Source organism: Petaurus breviceps, unplaced genomic scaffold (genome assembly GCF_028583685.1).
Source record: "Petaurus breviceps papuanus isolate PSGF00001 unplaced genomic scaffold, PetGlider_PUasm1.0 190, whole genome shotgun sequence".
Lineage (NCBI taxonomy): Eukaryota > Metazoa > Chordata > Mammalia > Diprotodontia > Petauridae > Petaurus > Petaurus breviceps.
Genome location: NW_027185810.1, coordinates 1034784 through 1048123, shown reverse-complemented (window position 1 = coordinate 1048123; position 13340 = coordinate 1034784). Strand labels below are relative to the sequence as shown.

Below are 13340 nucleotides of genomic sequence, written 5' to 3'. Positions count from 1 at the left end.
GTCTCAGACAGACTCTCTGGCCCTTGGATGCCTGGCTGGGGGTGGGGTGGAGGGAGGGGATTTAGAGAATATCTAAGCCAATCCTTTCACTATATTGATAAAAAGGTCAGGTAGAAAGAGTGAAGTCTCCTGGCCAAAGTCAAATAGCAAGTTAGTAGAGTTCACCTGAAAAGTGAAATGATACTATTATATAGCAAATGCCAATGAATGAAATGGAAAAACTAATGTGCTATAAGAGAAGGGTTCCAGTCATTCCACCCCATTTTAGCTTTGATACCTTAACTAGGTGAGAACACTTTCGCTCAATCAATCATAGGCGTCAAGACTGTGGGAAAAGGTCTTAGAAAGCCTTCAGATGAAGTGAAATGAAGTTGGACAAAAATTGCCTGAGGGATTCATTACACTCCCTGATGGCTCTCAGATAAAAGAATTGAGTTAGCTGGGAAAAGGGATATCGGAATGGAGTTCTAGGTGGAACTTCTGAGAAGAGATTGAAAGGGGCTGGGAGTGAAAGCAGGCAGGGCAGGGCGGAGCAGGGCTTCAGCTTTGGCCAGGTGCCCCCTTCCCGATCCCTGCTTTTGACAGGATGAGAACTCTTCCAACTTTGGAGAGTCCAGAGGATGGTCTTGGACTTCCAGTCTCCCATCTGCCCACCCATATTCTCAATGGCATCTCTAGATCAGCCAACAACAGCATCTACATTGAGAGAAAAAGGACAAAAAGGGACAAAGATTCATCTACTACCTTTACAAGGAACTCCTTGAGCATCTCATGGATAGGAGGGAAGGACTTCCAACAGCCAAGAATTGTGAGTTACCTCTTTGCCATATGTGTTCTCCAAGCTTGAGCTTATTTCCCTTTGGAATCTGTATAACAACAACAATAGCTAGCATTTATGTAGGGTCTACTGTGTGCTAAGCACTTTACAATTATTATTTCATTTAATCCTTATAACAACACTACAAGATAGGCGCTATTGTCATACCCATTTTACAGATGAAGAAACTCAGGCAAACAGTGGTTAAATGACTTGCCCAAAGTCACACAGATAGTAAATGTCTGGGGCTGGATTTGAACTCCAACTCTGGCACTTTATCCATTGCACCGCCTGCCCTTCCTAATATGTACTTGCGGGAGAATGTTTCATAGACTTTTAAGGAGGATGTTTTGCACCAATTACCCTTATACCATCTTTGTAAATACCTCTTTCTAAAAACTAGTTAAGGCTGGCTAGATAGTTTTCAATGAATAATTATGAAGGGAGGGATATTGGTAGAGGTTTAAGCAGATGGCATTATGGAATCACCCCGACCCCCTCAGGCGTACCTTTAGAACCCTGAGAGAGATGTAGCTAACTAAGCCCTCTGGGGATCCTACTCATCAAGGGGGAGTGGAAATTGGGATAAAAGTGACTCAGAATTCTTATGGATAACAGTGCTATAGCAGTTGAGAGAAAAAGAAAGAGAGAAAGGAGAGACAGAGATAGACTCAGAGACAGAGAGACAGAAGCAGACAGATACAGAGAAACAGAGATACAGAGAGAATCAAATATATAAAGAGACAGACATATGAAGACAGACACACACACACAGACAGTGACGGAGACAGAGATTCAAAGAGAGAAGACAGAGAAACAGCTCACTTCTGTCAGGATGGGTGGGAGTGGAGGTGGGGGCTACATGGAGGGGAGGAGGGTGAGAACTTGATGCTCCCTTGGAACCTTCTTATTTATAGCGTATCATATGCTACAGAGCCATCTGTTGTTTCTGAAGCCATTTCCAAAACTGTTCTAATGGCCTTTGTGCCTTTGAAAAGCGAGTCATGTTGGCCTCAAAAATCACTTTGCATTGCAGGGCCAGTTGGTACCAAAGGGAACTGAAGACTGCAGGCAGCTCCTGGCAGCTGAAGGCAAGCTTTTAATATAAGTATAGAACCAGCATGCTGTGGCTTGAGGGAGAAATACAATCTAGTGCTAGGGCATGACTTCAGCCTGAAAAAGTAGGATCATCTTGGTGTTTTTAGTCATTATCCACACTAGATTTGACCAACTTCAAGTTAAATATATTTGGGGTTGAGTAATAAGAAATTGAGCCAAGAGCTCATTGTCACAATTTAATTTTTGGTGAGAACTTAGGGTGCTAGGCATTGGGATTGCCTTGTGAATTGGGTTTGCCTTAACCAGTACCTTCTCAAGGCCAAGGGCAGATCTCTGGGGTAGGCCAATAGAAGTTTTCTCTCAAGTTGACATCAACCCATTAATGATGACTCTTTGGGTCCAATAATTCAACTAATTCTGATTTGACCTATTTAGAATTATCTAGCTCATATATTTTTATTTTGTCCACAGTGATAGTATGATAGAATTTAGATTTATCGGGACAGAATGAGAGATTAAAGGGATTCAGTGTATCTTCCTTCACTCCAGAGAGCAGAACAAGAGTCAATGGATGGCCTTCTGCATGGGACCATGGCAGACTGCTTTGTCACTAGGCTCTGGACTGAGCAGGGCAGGATGTTATGTCTCTGGGCTGCTGTTGCCAGGCTGGACTAGCCAGGGAATTTGGCCACTGGGCTCTTAGGGTATAGTATATTTTCCAGAGGAGTCTATCTGCTGGAGGTTGTGGGTTTGCTCTCCCATGAGCAGCTGAAGTCTTTTCCACTTTAATCTATTGGCTTGACTGTGTATTACTTCTTTCTCATCAGCTAGAGCACTATAGGGCTCTGTCAGCTAGGGTTACAACCCTTGGCTAAAGATTGGCAGAAGAGGAGAAGAGAGGAGAGAGAGGAGAGGAGAAGAAAAAAGATGATTGTGGGGCAAGTTCCTAAGGAGAGTGGGTGGGACCCAAGAAACAAGTAGAAGGATGAAGGGTTAGATTTGGAAAGGAGAAAAGTATACTTCTAACTCCCAGACTGGAGCAAAGGTAGTGCGAATGGGCAGAGACATAGAAAAACTTTAAGGGACAGAGTAGGGGCTACTTTTCTCAGTAAAGTGAGATCATCTGCTGAAGAGGGAGGTATAGGTTTTAATTGGGACTTGAGAAAAGAAGAGGAAATATGGATGAACTAATGTGGAAAATATGACAGTCAATTGGGGAAATACCAAAGGATTGCAGATAACAGTGAGGGTTCAGATGATGTTAGACGACATGAATTCAGAGTAAATCTCGTTAACATCGTTTGGTACATTTCACTCATTCACATTTTTTTTCCTCAGGAAGTAACTTTGGTCTAAGGAGTCATTTTAAGAAATGCTTCTCTCCCATTACCTCTAGAAGTCGAGAAAGAGTACCTATATTTTGAACATAGTATATAGTTACAAAAATTCTTCAAATTTTCCTGAAAAGTTTTGGTGACTAAGAATAAATGAAATCTTAGCTCCCAGGTATTAAAATATAAGGGAATGGAATCTAATCTTGTAAAAATATATTCTTCCTTCTGTGGCACAGTGGAAAAAAGCACACTGGATCTATATACTTTCAAGCTCTGTGACCTTGAAAAAGTTGCTTAAAGTCTCTGAGTCTTGGTTTTCTCATCTGTAAAAACTGAAGGGGTCAAACAACATAACAAAACAGTTCAGTTCTAAATACCATGATCCTAAAAATTATGAGAATGAATCCTTTATAATATACTTACCATGAAGCAGAACATACTTGAGGTGGGAGGGGCTTGAGGTGGGAGGGGGATATTCCCCAACCAATATCTATCTATCTATCTATCTATCTATCTATCTATCTATCTATCTATCTATATCTGTCTGTCTGTCTATCTATCTGCCTATCTATCAATTTTTTCTATCAATTATCTGTCATCATCTATCATCGATCTATCCATTTATCTATAATCTATCATTTATCTATAATCAATCTATCATACATGTACACATATATGCATATATATATATGCATTCACATATGTACAAAATAGATAAGCAGCTAGGTGTTGCAGTGCATAAAGCAGTCGACCTGGAGTCAGGAAGAAATCTGACCATAGATTTTGACTAGCTGTGTGACCTTGAGTGAGTCACTTAACATCCATCTGTCTCAGTTCTCTTTAAGATATGTAGTAGCATCTACCTGCCAGGCTTGTTGTCAAGATGAAATGAGATAATATTTGTAAAGTTCTTTTCCAACCTTAAAGCATCATATAAATACTAGTTAGTATTATTATTTTTCTTTTTAAAATTCATTTTGAATTTAGACCAAAAAAACCCCACCCACATTTCCATGTACAAAGCACAACATAAAAAGATTTTTATAGACAGTAAATTAAAGAAAACATTACAGTAAATTTAAAAACACATCTCTTAAATGCACCAAAGTTAAAAAGGAAAGGAAAAAAGTCACCTTGTGACATCTCACCTATTTTCTATTTTAATTTTATTCTCTGCATCTTGACATTATACATTTAGAGTTCATATAGATTGATGGGAAATTTATGATTCCTTAAAACCTCTAATGATAAAATATATTCAGTTTGTTTGCTTATATGAGAATTTTTCCATGACAGCAAGTATTTGTCAAACCCTTGAAGGATTATAATCAACCATCAGTTTTCTTTTGGAAGGCTAGGTGTCTTTGGTTATCTGCAAAGCATTGGAGCTAATAGAATAGTACCAAGCTCAGGCATGTTTGGAATACATAAACTAGTAGCAGAGTAGTGCATTTTAATTAATTTGGCTCCCAAGGAGAAGAAAAATGCAGTAATAATACCTAGGGTTCTAGTTTCTCTTGAATATTCCTTATATCCATTCAATATGCAATACTGAAATTGAACATTTCGAAGAATCTGTTACTGCCAAAGCAAGTTCTAGAGAGGCAAGATAGGAATAACATCCTAAGAAATAGGTTATCCTACTGTCTGCTTTAATCACAGAATCTCAGAGTTGGAAAGAATCTCAGAGGTTAACCAATACAGTCATTCTTATCCCTTCTATAGTATACCCAACAAATGGTCATCCAGATTTTCTTTCAAAACCTCCACTGAGGGGGAACCTCACTACCTTCCAAAGTTCCCTATTCCATTTTTTTTGGATAGCTCTAATTGTTAGAAAGTTTTTCTTTTTGTCAAGTTTACATTTGTCTTTTTAAAAATAACTACCACCAGGGCGGCCAGGTGGCTCAGCAAGTAAGAGCACCGGCTCCAGTGTTGGGATGACCTGGGGATCAAATCTGGGCTCCAATACTTAGCACCACACCCAGAAATAACTGGCCATGTAACCTTGAGCAAGTTACTTAACCCCAATTGCTTTAAAAAAAAAAAACTACCACCCATTGTTTCTAGTCCTTCTGTGTAACCAAGCACAAAAAAATCAATTCTTTTCCTTGTGACAACCCTTTAAATAATCGAAGATAGCTATCATATTACTCTTCAACTTTTTCTTCTCCAGTTTAAACATCCTTAATTCCTTCAAAGTTACAATAATAAATGTTTTTGAAGCCTTTGACCATTGTGTTCTCCTTCCTTGGTCTGCTGTACTTTATCATATCCTAAGCACAATCATAATGGCTTAATAAATGTTCTCTCTCTCTCTCTCTCTCTCTCTCTCCCCCTTCTTCCCCCACCCTTCTTTCTCATCACCTGTCACCAGTATAACTACAAGCCAAGGAAGTTTTGTTGGAACCCTAAAGAATTTGTCAGTTTTCACTTTAGTAAGAAACAGAGAGAAAAAAAGAAAATCAAATGAAAACAAAAACAAATACATTCTGTTTGATCAAAAGCTTTTAATGGTTTTCTCTTTGTGGTGTCATGTAGACACAAGTTTGGCTGTTTTGTGCCCCACCTTCCTCATCTAATCCCTCTTCCCCATGTCAGCCCTTCATATGCTTGATGACAACTGGAGATTTGAACAGAATCTTCATTCCAACAAAAGATGTTCTTGTCAATTTCTTTAGTGATTATCCTAGTGACTGTAAGAAAGCACATCAACTGAGATTCAGCCAATCTTTCGAGCCTGTCAAAATCTTTTTTTGTAATCTGATGCTGGCATCCAACATGCTAGCTATCCCAGACAGCTTTTTGTCTTCCACAGATCTGGCAAGCATGTCATCTCTGCCTTCATCTGAGTCACTAATTAAAGAGCAAACAAGTCAAAAGATTCCAGGGACAAGGACATATTCTAAGGTTAGTCCATTAGCAACTGACTCCATCTCCCTTAGGGGGAGAGTTTCCAGCTGAAAAGCCTGAGACCATAGGATCATAGCTTTAGAGGTAAAAGAGATTTTGAAGGTCACCATGTCTAAGTCCTTTCAAAGTACACATGAGGGATTTGGGGTCCAGTGAGGAAAAATGACAAATCCATGGATGTATAGAGGTGGTGAGTAGTAGAACTCAGATTTGAAAACGCAATTCCTCTGACTCCAAACCCCATATTCTTTGTACTACTTTACACTGGGGTAGGTGGGGTTTGTTGACCAATGGAATGAAGTCATATTTTCTCAGGTTTCACATTTTTCATCCCATGACATATTTGTAAGTTTTTTAACTTGGTAATGGTAGATCTGAAGATTCTCTCTCTCTCTCTCTCTCTCTCTCTCTCTCGTCCAGCTGAAATTATAAATAACTTTAACTCTGAGGCTTCAGTTTTCTCATTTGTAAGAACAGGGGATTGGACTAGATAACCTCTAAGGTTTTTTCCAAGTTTTATATTTATGATATTAAACATACACAGGCCTGAAATTCAGTCACAGAAGGCACTAAGTCAGGCCTGGTTCTGGTTTTTAACACAACTGCTAGATTTGCAAACCTCTCCCATTCCTCCTTCAATTACACCTTCATATCCTGGGTTCCTATCCTTTATTGAGCTTCACCAGGGCTTAGCTCTTTGCCTGCTGCCTTAATTCCTGGTAAGGTTAACACCTACAAACTTGAGCCACCACAACTATCCAGAAACAGGGGCTCAGTGGAAGTGAATGTCCATATCTTGGAAGTTATTCTACTCCTAGAACCTGTGCTCTGGAACATTTGAGATTCCCTCAGGAGCTCCTGAGGGGGCAACTGGGTGGTATAGTGGATAGAATGCTGGACCTGAAGTCAGGAAGACTCCTCTTCCTTAGTTCAAATCTAGCTAAAGACACAAGCTGTGTGATCCTAAGCAAGTCACTTCATCCTGTTTGCCTCAGTTTCCTCATCTGTAAAATGAGCTGGAGAAGGAAATGGCAAACCACTCCAGTATCTTTACCAAGAAAACCTCAAATAGGGTCACAAAGAGTCAGACATGACTGAATAACAACAACAGGAACTCCTCACCCAGGCATGGATAAACACCCTTCTTCCTTGAAAAAAAAAATCACCAGAGTTAAAAACCTTTACTACTGTATCACAAAAAATAATAAAGAACATTTACCTATGGCCTTATGGCTTACAAAGTGCTTTCTTGACATCCCTGTAACATTGAGAGTGAGAATTATTAGCCTCACCTGACATGTGTGTAGCAGGTATCTCAGTCAACTCTGGAATCACATTGCTACTGGAACTCAGTGTGAGGATAATATTTGATTCTTGATCTCTGCCAGTGAATTTTCTGTGAACAGACCAGGAAGAAAACGTAAATCAAATGAGAAAGTATTTAAGTGAGATAGAACAACAAAATAAATAATGAGGGAAAATCAAACAGTAGAACCCTTCTCAGACTCTACCACTGCCAGTCTACTCCTAATACCTGAACTGTGCTGATGGGTGTGTTCCAAATTTAGGTTGTCTAACACATGTATGGACTTTTACTGTTATAGACAATCTTCCACAGGCTCACATGACAATGAGAAAGGGAGCAAATACCTCCTAGGAAAAACTCATGGTCGGCTTGGTACAGTGGCACATGCCTGTAATCCCTGTTTCCAGGGAAGCTGAAAACAGTGAATTGCTTGAGTTCTAGAATTTTGAGCTATAGTGGGCTATGCACTAAGTCTGGCTTCAATATGATGAGTACTTGGGTACAGTACCAGGTTTTCTAAGGAGTGGAGGCTTGACCCAGGTTGGAAATGGAACAGGTCAAAGAATTCCAATCTGAAAGAAAGGAAGGAAAGAGGGAAGGAAGGAAGGAATGGGGGGAGAGAGAGACAGAGACAGATAGAGAAAGAGAGAAACAGAAAGATAGAGAGACAAAGAAAGAGACAGAGAGGAAAGAAACAAAGAAAGAGGAAGGAAGGAAAAAGAGTGATGGAGGGAAGAAAAAAGGGAAGGAAGAAAGGGAAGAGAAGAAGTGAAGAGAGGAAGGGAAGAGAATAAGAGAAGAGAGGAAAGAGGAAAGAAAAGGAAAAGAAGGAAAGGGGAGGGGAAGAGAGGAGAGGAGAGGAGAGGAGAGGAGAGGAGAGGAGAATTGTCCAACTTCTGGCTTCTGCTCTGCCACATCACTGAATTTCTATTCTAACTGAGGCTGCCCTTTGGGCTTCTGATTTGCTTTCCACCCAGACTCCACTTTATCCCTGGTGCTCTCTCCTCTTCTCTGTTACTCAGGCAGATGTGAAAGACTCATCCCTCCCTATGTAATGTTCTTAGTTTTTAGTCCTAGATGAATTTGACCAAGTGAATTTCTACTGCCTTAGAGAAGTCAGTGTGACCACCACTTAAAAAAAAAAAAGCAATCATCTCCTACTGAATATCCCTGAGGCTGAGGCTAAAAGACGCATATTCTTTTTCATTTTTCCTTTCTACTCATTTTATGACAGCTATTAAACAGAGTCTGGCCATGAAGAAGGTCCTGAAATGTCCATAAACCTTCAGAAAATACAATAAATCGGGCAGCCAGGCAGCACAGCAAGTAAGAGCACCGGCTCCAGGGTTGGGATGACCTGGAGATTGAATCCCGGGCTCAGACACTTAGCACCCACCCAGAAACATCTGGCCATGTAACCTTGAGCAAGTTACTTAACCCCAATTGCTTAGGGGAGGCCAGGTGGCTCAGCAAGTAAGAGCACCGGCTCCAGTGTTGGGATGACCTGGGGATTGAATCCGGGCTCCAACACTTAGCACCACACCCAGAAATAATAACTGTCTGTGTAACCTTGAGCAAGTTACTTAACCCCGATTGCTTTAAAAAAAAAAAAAAGAAAACACAATAAATGTTATCCATGTATGTATGTGTGTGTGTATGTGTGTGAAGCTGGTTGTCTCTGTTAGGCTCTACCGAAATGACAAAGGTCACTGTTCTTAGAGGCAGATGAGGAAATTGGAACTCAGAGAGGTTAAGTAATTTGACCAGGGTAACACAGCTAGTAAGTATTAAAACCCTGAACTCAAAACTCAAGTTTTTTGACTCTAAGATTCCCCAATGGGGACCAATATGATTGCATTCAATAGCTTAAATTTGCCAAGTTTACAAATCCAATCCTACATTCAGTCATCCATAGAGAGGTTCACATTTGGAACTATGGATTTCTGAATATGAGACCACTTAGCAGTGTAAACAACTTGAATGAGTACAAGAGAAAGGAATGTGTGTGGTTGAGTTGGGTCTGTTCAGGGGTGGGGAACCGGCAGCCTCAAGGCCACATGTGGTCCTCTAGGTCCTTAAGTATGGTCATTTAACTGAATTCCCTTAATAAAAGGATTTGTTCGGTAAAACTTGGACTCAGTCAAAAGGCTGCACCTAAGGACTTAGAAGACTGCATGTGGCCTGGAGGCCGAAGGTTGCCTACCCCTGATTCATCCTGCATGGTTGTGAGTACGTAACATTTTTACAAAGTGAAATTAGGCTCACATGAATATCCAGAGCTGCCTGAAGGGATAGAGAAGTCACTGAAATAACATACAATTCTAAGGCTAATTAATCAGTGTTCATACTGCAAAGAGAAATATATATCTAAGGGTCAAGGGAAGGAGCCATCGTTTGTGGAGGAGATGAAAGAGGCTGATTTGTTAGTTTATTGTAGGGCTGTTTTTCTGCAATCTCCCCAAATGCTACCTAGCAAGATGGACTCTTTTTTTTTTTCTTTTTGGAGTGGGGGAAGGCAGGGCAGTTAGGGTTAAGTGACTTGCCCAAGGTCACAATGATGAGGTACAGGCTCTGGGAACCTCCTTTGGACTCTTAATTGAATCATCCCATTTGATGGCAGGTCTGTTGCTAGACTTCCCACCCTTGAACTGGCCTAGTCCACCTTTGTTTATGTAATCCATCCTTGAACTGGCCTAGCCAGGAGAACCATTGTTTGTGGTCTCCAGGCAACTTCCCACCCTTAATCATTCATTGACCTCATTAACTCCTCCTGAAGACCCTCCCCAAACTCCTCCTCTAGACCACCCTAGATCCCTCCCACAACCTTCTGTATATAAAACCTGTCTTGGCTTCATGTTTGTGAGAATGCCATAGAATGCCATGGAATAGGGAGAGCCCCATAGAATGACCCAGCACAGACTTACTCTGTGTCTAATGCAAGTGAACTTTTAATAAATTTTACTTTTCTTTGAGAAGACTCGAGTCGAATTCATTTGGCAGGATCCAGTGTGTTGGTATTTTGGGGTCTCCAGAGCAACCCAACCCTCTTAGTGGGTACCCTCTTCAACATGGCTAATAAGTGTTAAGTGTCTGAGGTCTGATTTGAACTCAAGTCCTCCTGACTTCAGGGCCAGTGCTCTATTCACTGTACCATCTAGCTGCCCCTATGAAGATGTACTCTTAAGGAATATGGAAGGCAGGTAGAATTCACTAAGGTAGCAATCTCTGCTGGAGAAAGGTTGCAACCCGGTAGATCTGGGATTGAAGTAGAGTAAGGGTAGAGTAGATAAGGAACTGAAGTGCCAACAGAAGACACTAGAGAGGAGCATAAAGAAGGGAAACAAAACCCTTGGAGAAAGGTAAAAAGGAGGAGAAACAGCAGCAATGTGGTGGTGGGTGTGTGCTTACAGGGCTGGCCAAACAAAGAGGATGGATGATAAGTGGGGTCACAAGGCTGGCACAGAGACAACAGCTGTTATGGGGGCTTCAACAGCGTATTTTCTAAAGCTCTCATCATTAAAAACAGAACTAATAAATTCTCGACCTTTTTTGCTCATAATTTAATTATTAGAGAGCATTCTAGACCTAATTCTGGCCAGTTAAGAGGAACTGGCTCCCTAAGTAGAAGTCATGAGAACCTTAGGAGGAAGAAACTGTTGAGTTTTGGGTTTAGGGGTGCTTGAGACCCCAAAATACTGACACACCAGGTCCTGCCAAATGAATTCGACTCCAGCTTTCTCTCAGTCAAAGTAAAACAAAGCTCATTAAAGATTCGCCATAATGGGTAGACTCTTAAGGAGCCAACCTATTTGTGACACTTGTGATGACAAGCAGGCCAGAGCAATCTGACATAGACTGAGTCTGCACTAGACTGAATCTCAGCACCTTCGTGGAGGTAAGATGGATCTTATATATAGAAAGACGGTGGGAGGGATCTAGGGGTGGTCTAGAGGAGGGGCTTGGGGAGGTTCTTGAGGAGGAGTCTAAGGAGGATCTTGAGGAACTGAGGTCAGACTCCAGGAATGGGATTAAGAGTGGGCTACCTGGAGATGAGAGATAATGGATGGGAAATCAGGGGTGGGAAGTAGCTGGCCAATGGAGGTCTAGGCTAGGTTAAGAGTAACAGATTTGGGCCTAGCCATAATGAAAGGCAAATGGCTTATCAAGTGGGAAGATTCAAGGGGGTTCCCAGGGCCTAAACCCCATCAAAACCATGCCATACTAAAGTCTGAGAAGGATAAAAGGAGATTACCAGGTGCTGTCTGATATGTACACTACACCATAGGAGAGTAGTTACAAACAGTTTAGGGGGCAAAAGCAAGCATCCCATGACTTCAGACTTTAGAAATGAAGTTGGCTCATGAGGAACAGGCAGCTGCCAAGAGCTAAATTCTGATAACCCAACTGCACATGATTCTGAAGACAAAAAGGAGGAAAGTGTCTACAGATAGCTGAGTTTGGCTTTTTAGGTATGTCACTGACTCATTCACATTTTGCAAAGACTTGTCAAAAAATAGAAGCAAGGGAGTAAAGTGAGTAGAAGGAGAACATTGTACACAGTAACAGCAGCACTGTGGATGATTGACTATCCCTGACTTAGTTCAATACAATGATCCAAGACAACTCCGAAAGATTCATGATAGAAAATGCTATCTATATCCAGAGAAAGAATTACAGTCTGAATGCAGTTTTCACTTTTTTGTTTTTTTGTGGCTTTCCCCTCTTTTGTTCTGTTTCTTCTTTCACAACATGACTAATGTGGAAATATGTTTACATGATTGCACATGTATAACCTATATCAGATTGCTTGCTGTCTTGGGGAGGGGGGAGGGAAAGAGAAAAGATTAGAAACTCAACATCTTATAAAAAATGAATGTTGAAAACTATATGTGTAATTGAAAAAAATAAAACAGTATTTACTCAAATAAATAAATAAGAAGTGAAAGCAAGGACAGTTAACTAAGGACAAATATGATAGAATGCCATAATCCTATAAAAAGACTACCTTAGCCTCAAGTCAGTGCACTTCCCTGACAGCCCTACAACTGTTTTCCTGTGTTTGGGGTAGAATTAACGAGATCTTATCTTTAATGAACAAATAATGTTGGGGGTGGGGGGAGAGAAGAATAGTGACAGAAAGGCTAAAACCTAGTCCAGAAGGAGATGAGGGTAAGGAGTGTTTGAGGAATAAAACAGGCATTCTTTCTCCCAGACTCTTAACCTCCTTTAGGTAGTTAACCACTCTGTTCTCAACTTTCCAGTTTATGGACTCAACTTTCTTTCTAGTCTTTGCCCTTGGCTCCTCCCCTGGGGAGAGGGAATGGGGAGAAGAAATGAGATTCCTTTAATGAGAAAGTCAACAAGGAAGGAAGTTTGCCTGAGGTAAGTACCTCAGACAGCCCAGCCCCAGTCTAAGAACTAAACCTCCTCCCTCTAGAAAACTGCTTGGCTCATCCTTTGTTCAAGTCACTCTAGATTTATTTATTCTCCTTTGCTTTTATGGAGGTATAATAATGTGTACCAGTATAATCCTCTTTGTTTTGAGACCCCAGCTGGTATTCCCAGTAATTAGATGGAAAGTCTATTTCTCTCTCTCTGACATCTTCTTTCCATTTTTATTTAATCCCTCAAGGGACATGCACACACATATGCACAATAAATATCTAATAAAGGAGTTGGCACGCTACAGCTCACCCCAAGTATTTTTGTACAACCATGAGCTAAGAATGGTTACAATTGTAAAAAACAAAACAAAAACAAAAACAACCTTCCCCAAAACAACAACCAACCAAACAAAAACAGCTCCCCAAAACAAAACAAAAAATTCTTAGCTTGTGGGCTATATAAAAAAAGATGTAGGGGGTGACTAGGTGGCACAGTGAATAGAACACCAGCCCTGGCGTGTGACTTT

The 13340-nt window shown here is 40.8% G+C and overlaps 1 protein-coding gene across 3 annotated transcripts in view; it reads left to right on the top strand.

The window, feature by feature from the left end:
• The first annotated feature begins 324 nt into the window (after window positions 1-324).
• Window positions 325-13340, top strand: part of GFOD1 (Gfo/Idh/MocA-like oxidoreductase domain containing 1) — a 216919-nt gene continuing 203903 nt past the window's right edge. The window contains exons 1-3 of one of the 3 annotated variants that reach the window (XR_011169109.1): window positions 325-808; window positions 6029-6120; window positions 12716-12811. Coding sequence is in view for 1 of the 3 variants with exons in the window: in XM_069092424.1 (XP_068948525.1) it covers window positions 772-808 (37 nt within the window). In the remaining 2 variants the exon portion in view is untranslated. The remainder of the gene's footprint in view (window positions 809-6028; window positions 6121-12715; window positions 12812-13340) is intronic. The other 2 variants (XR_011169108.1, XM_069092424.1) reach the window with 2 other exon arrangements.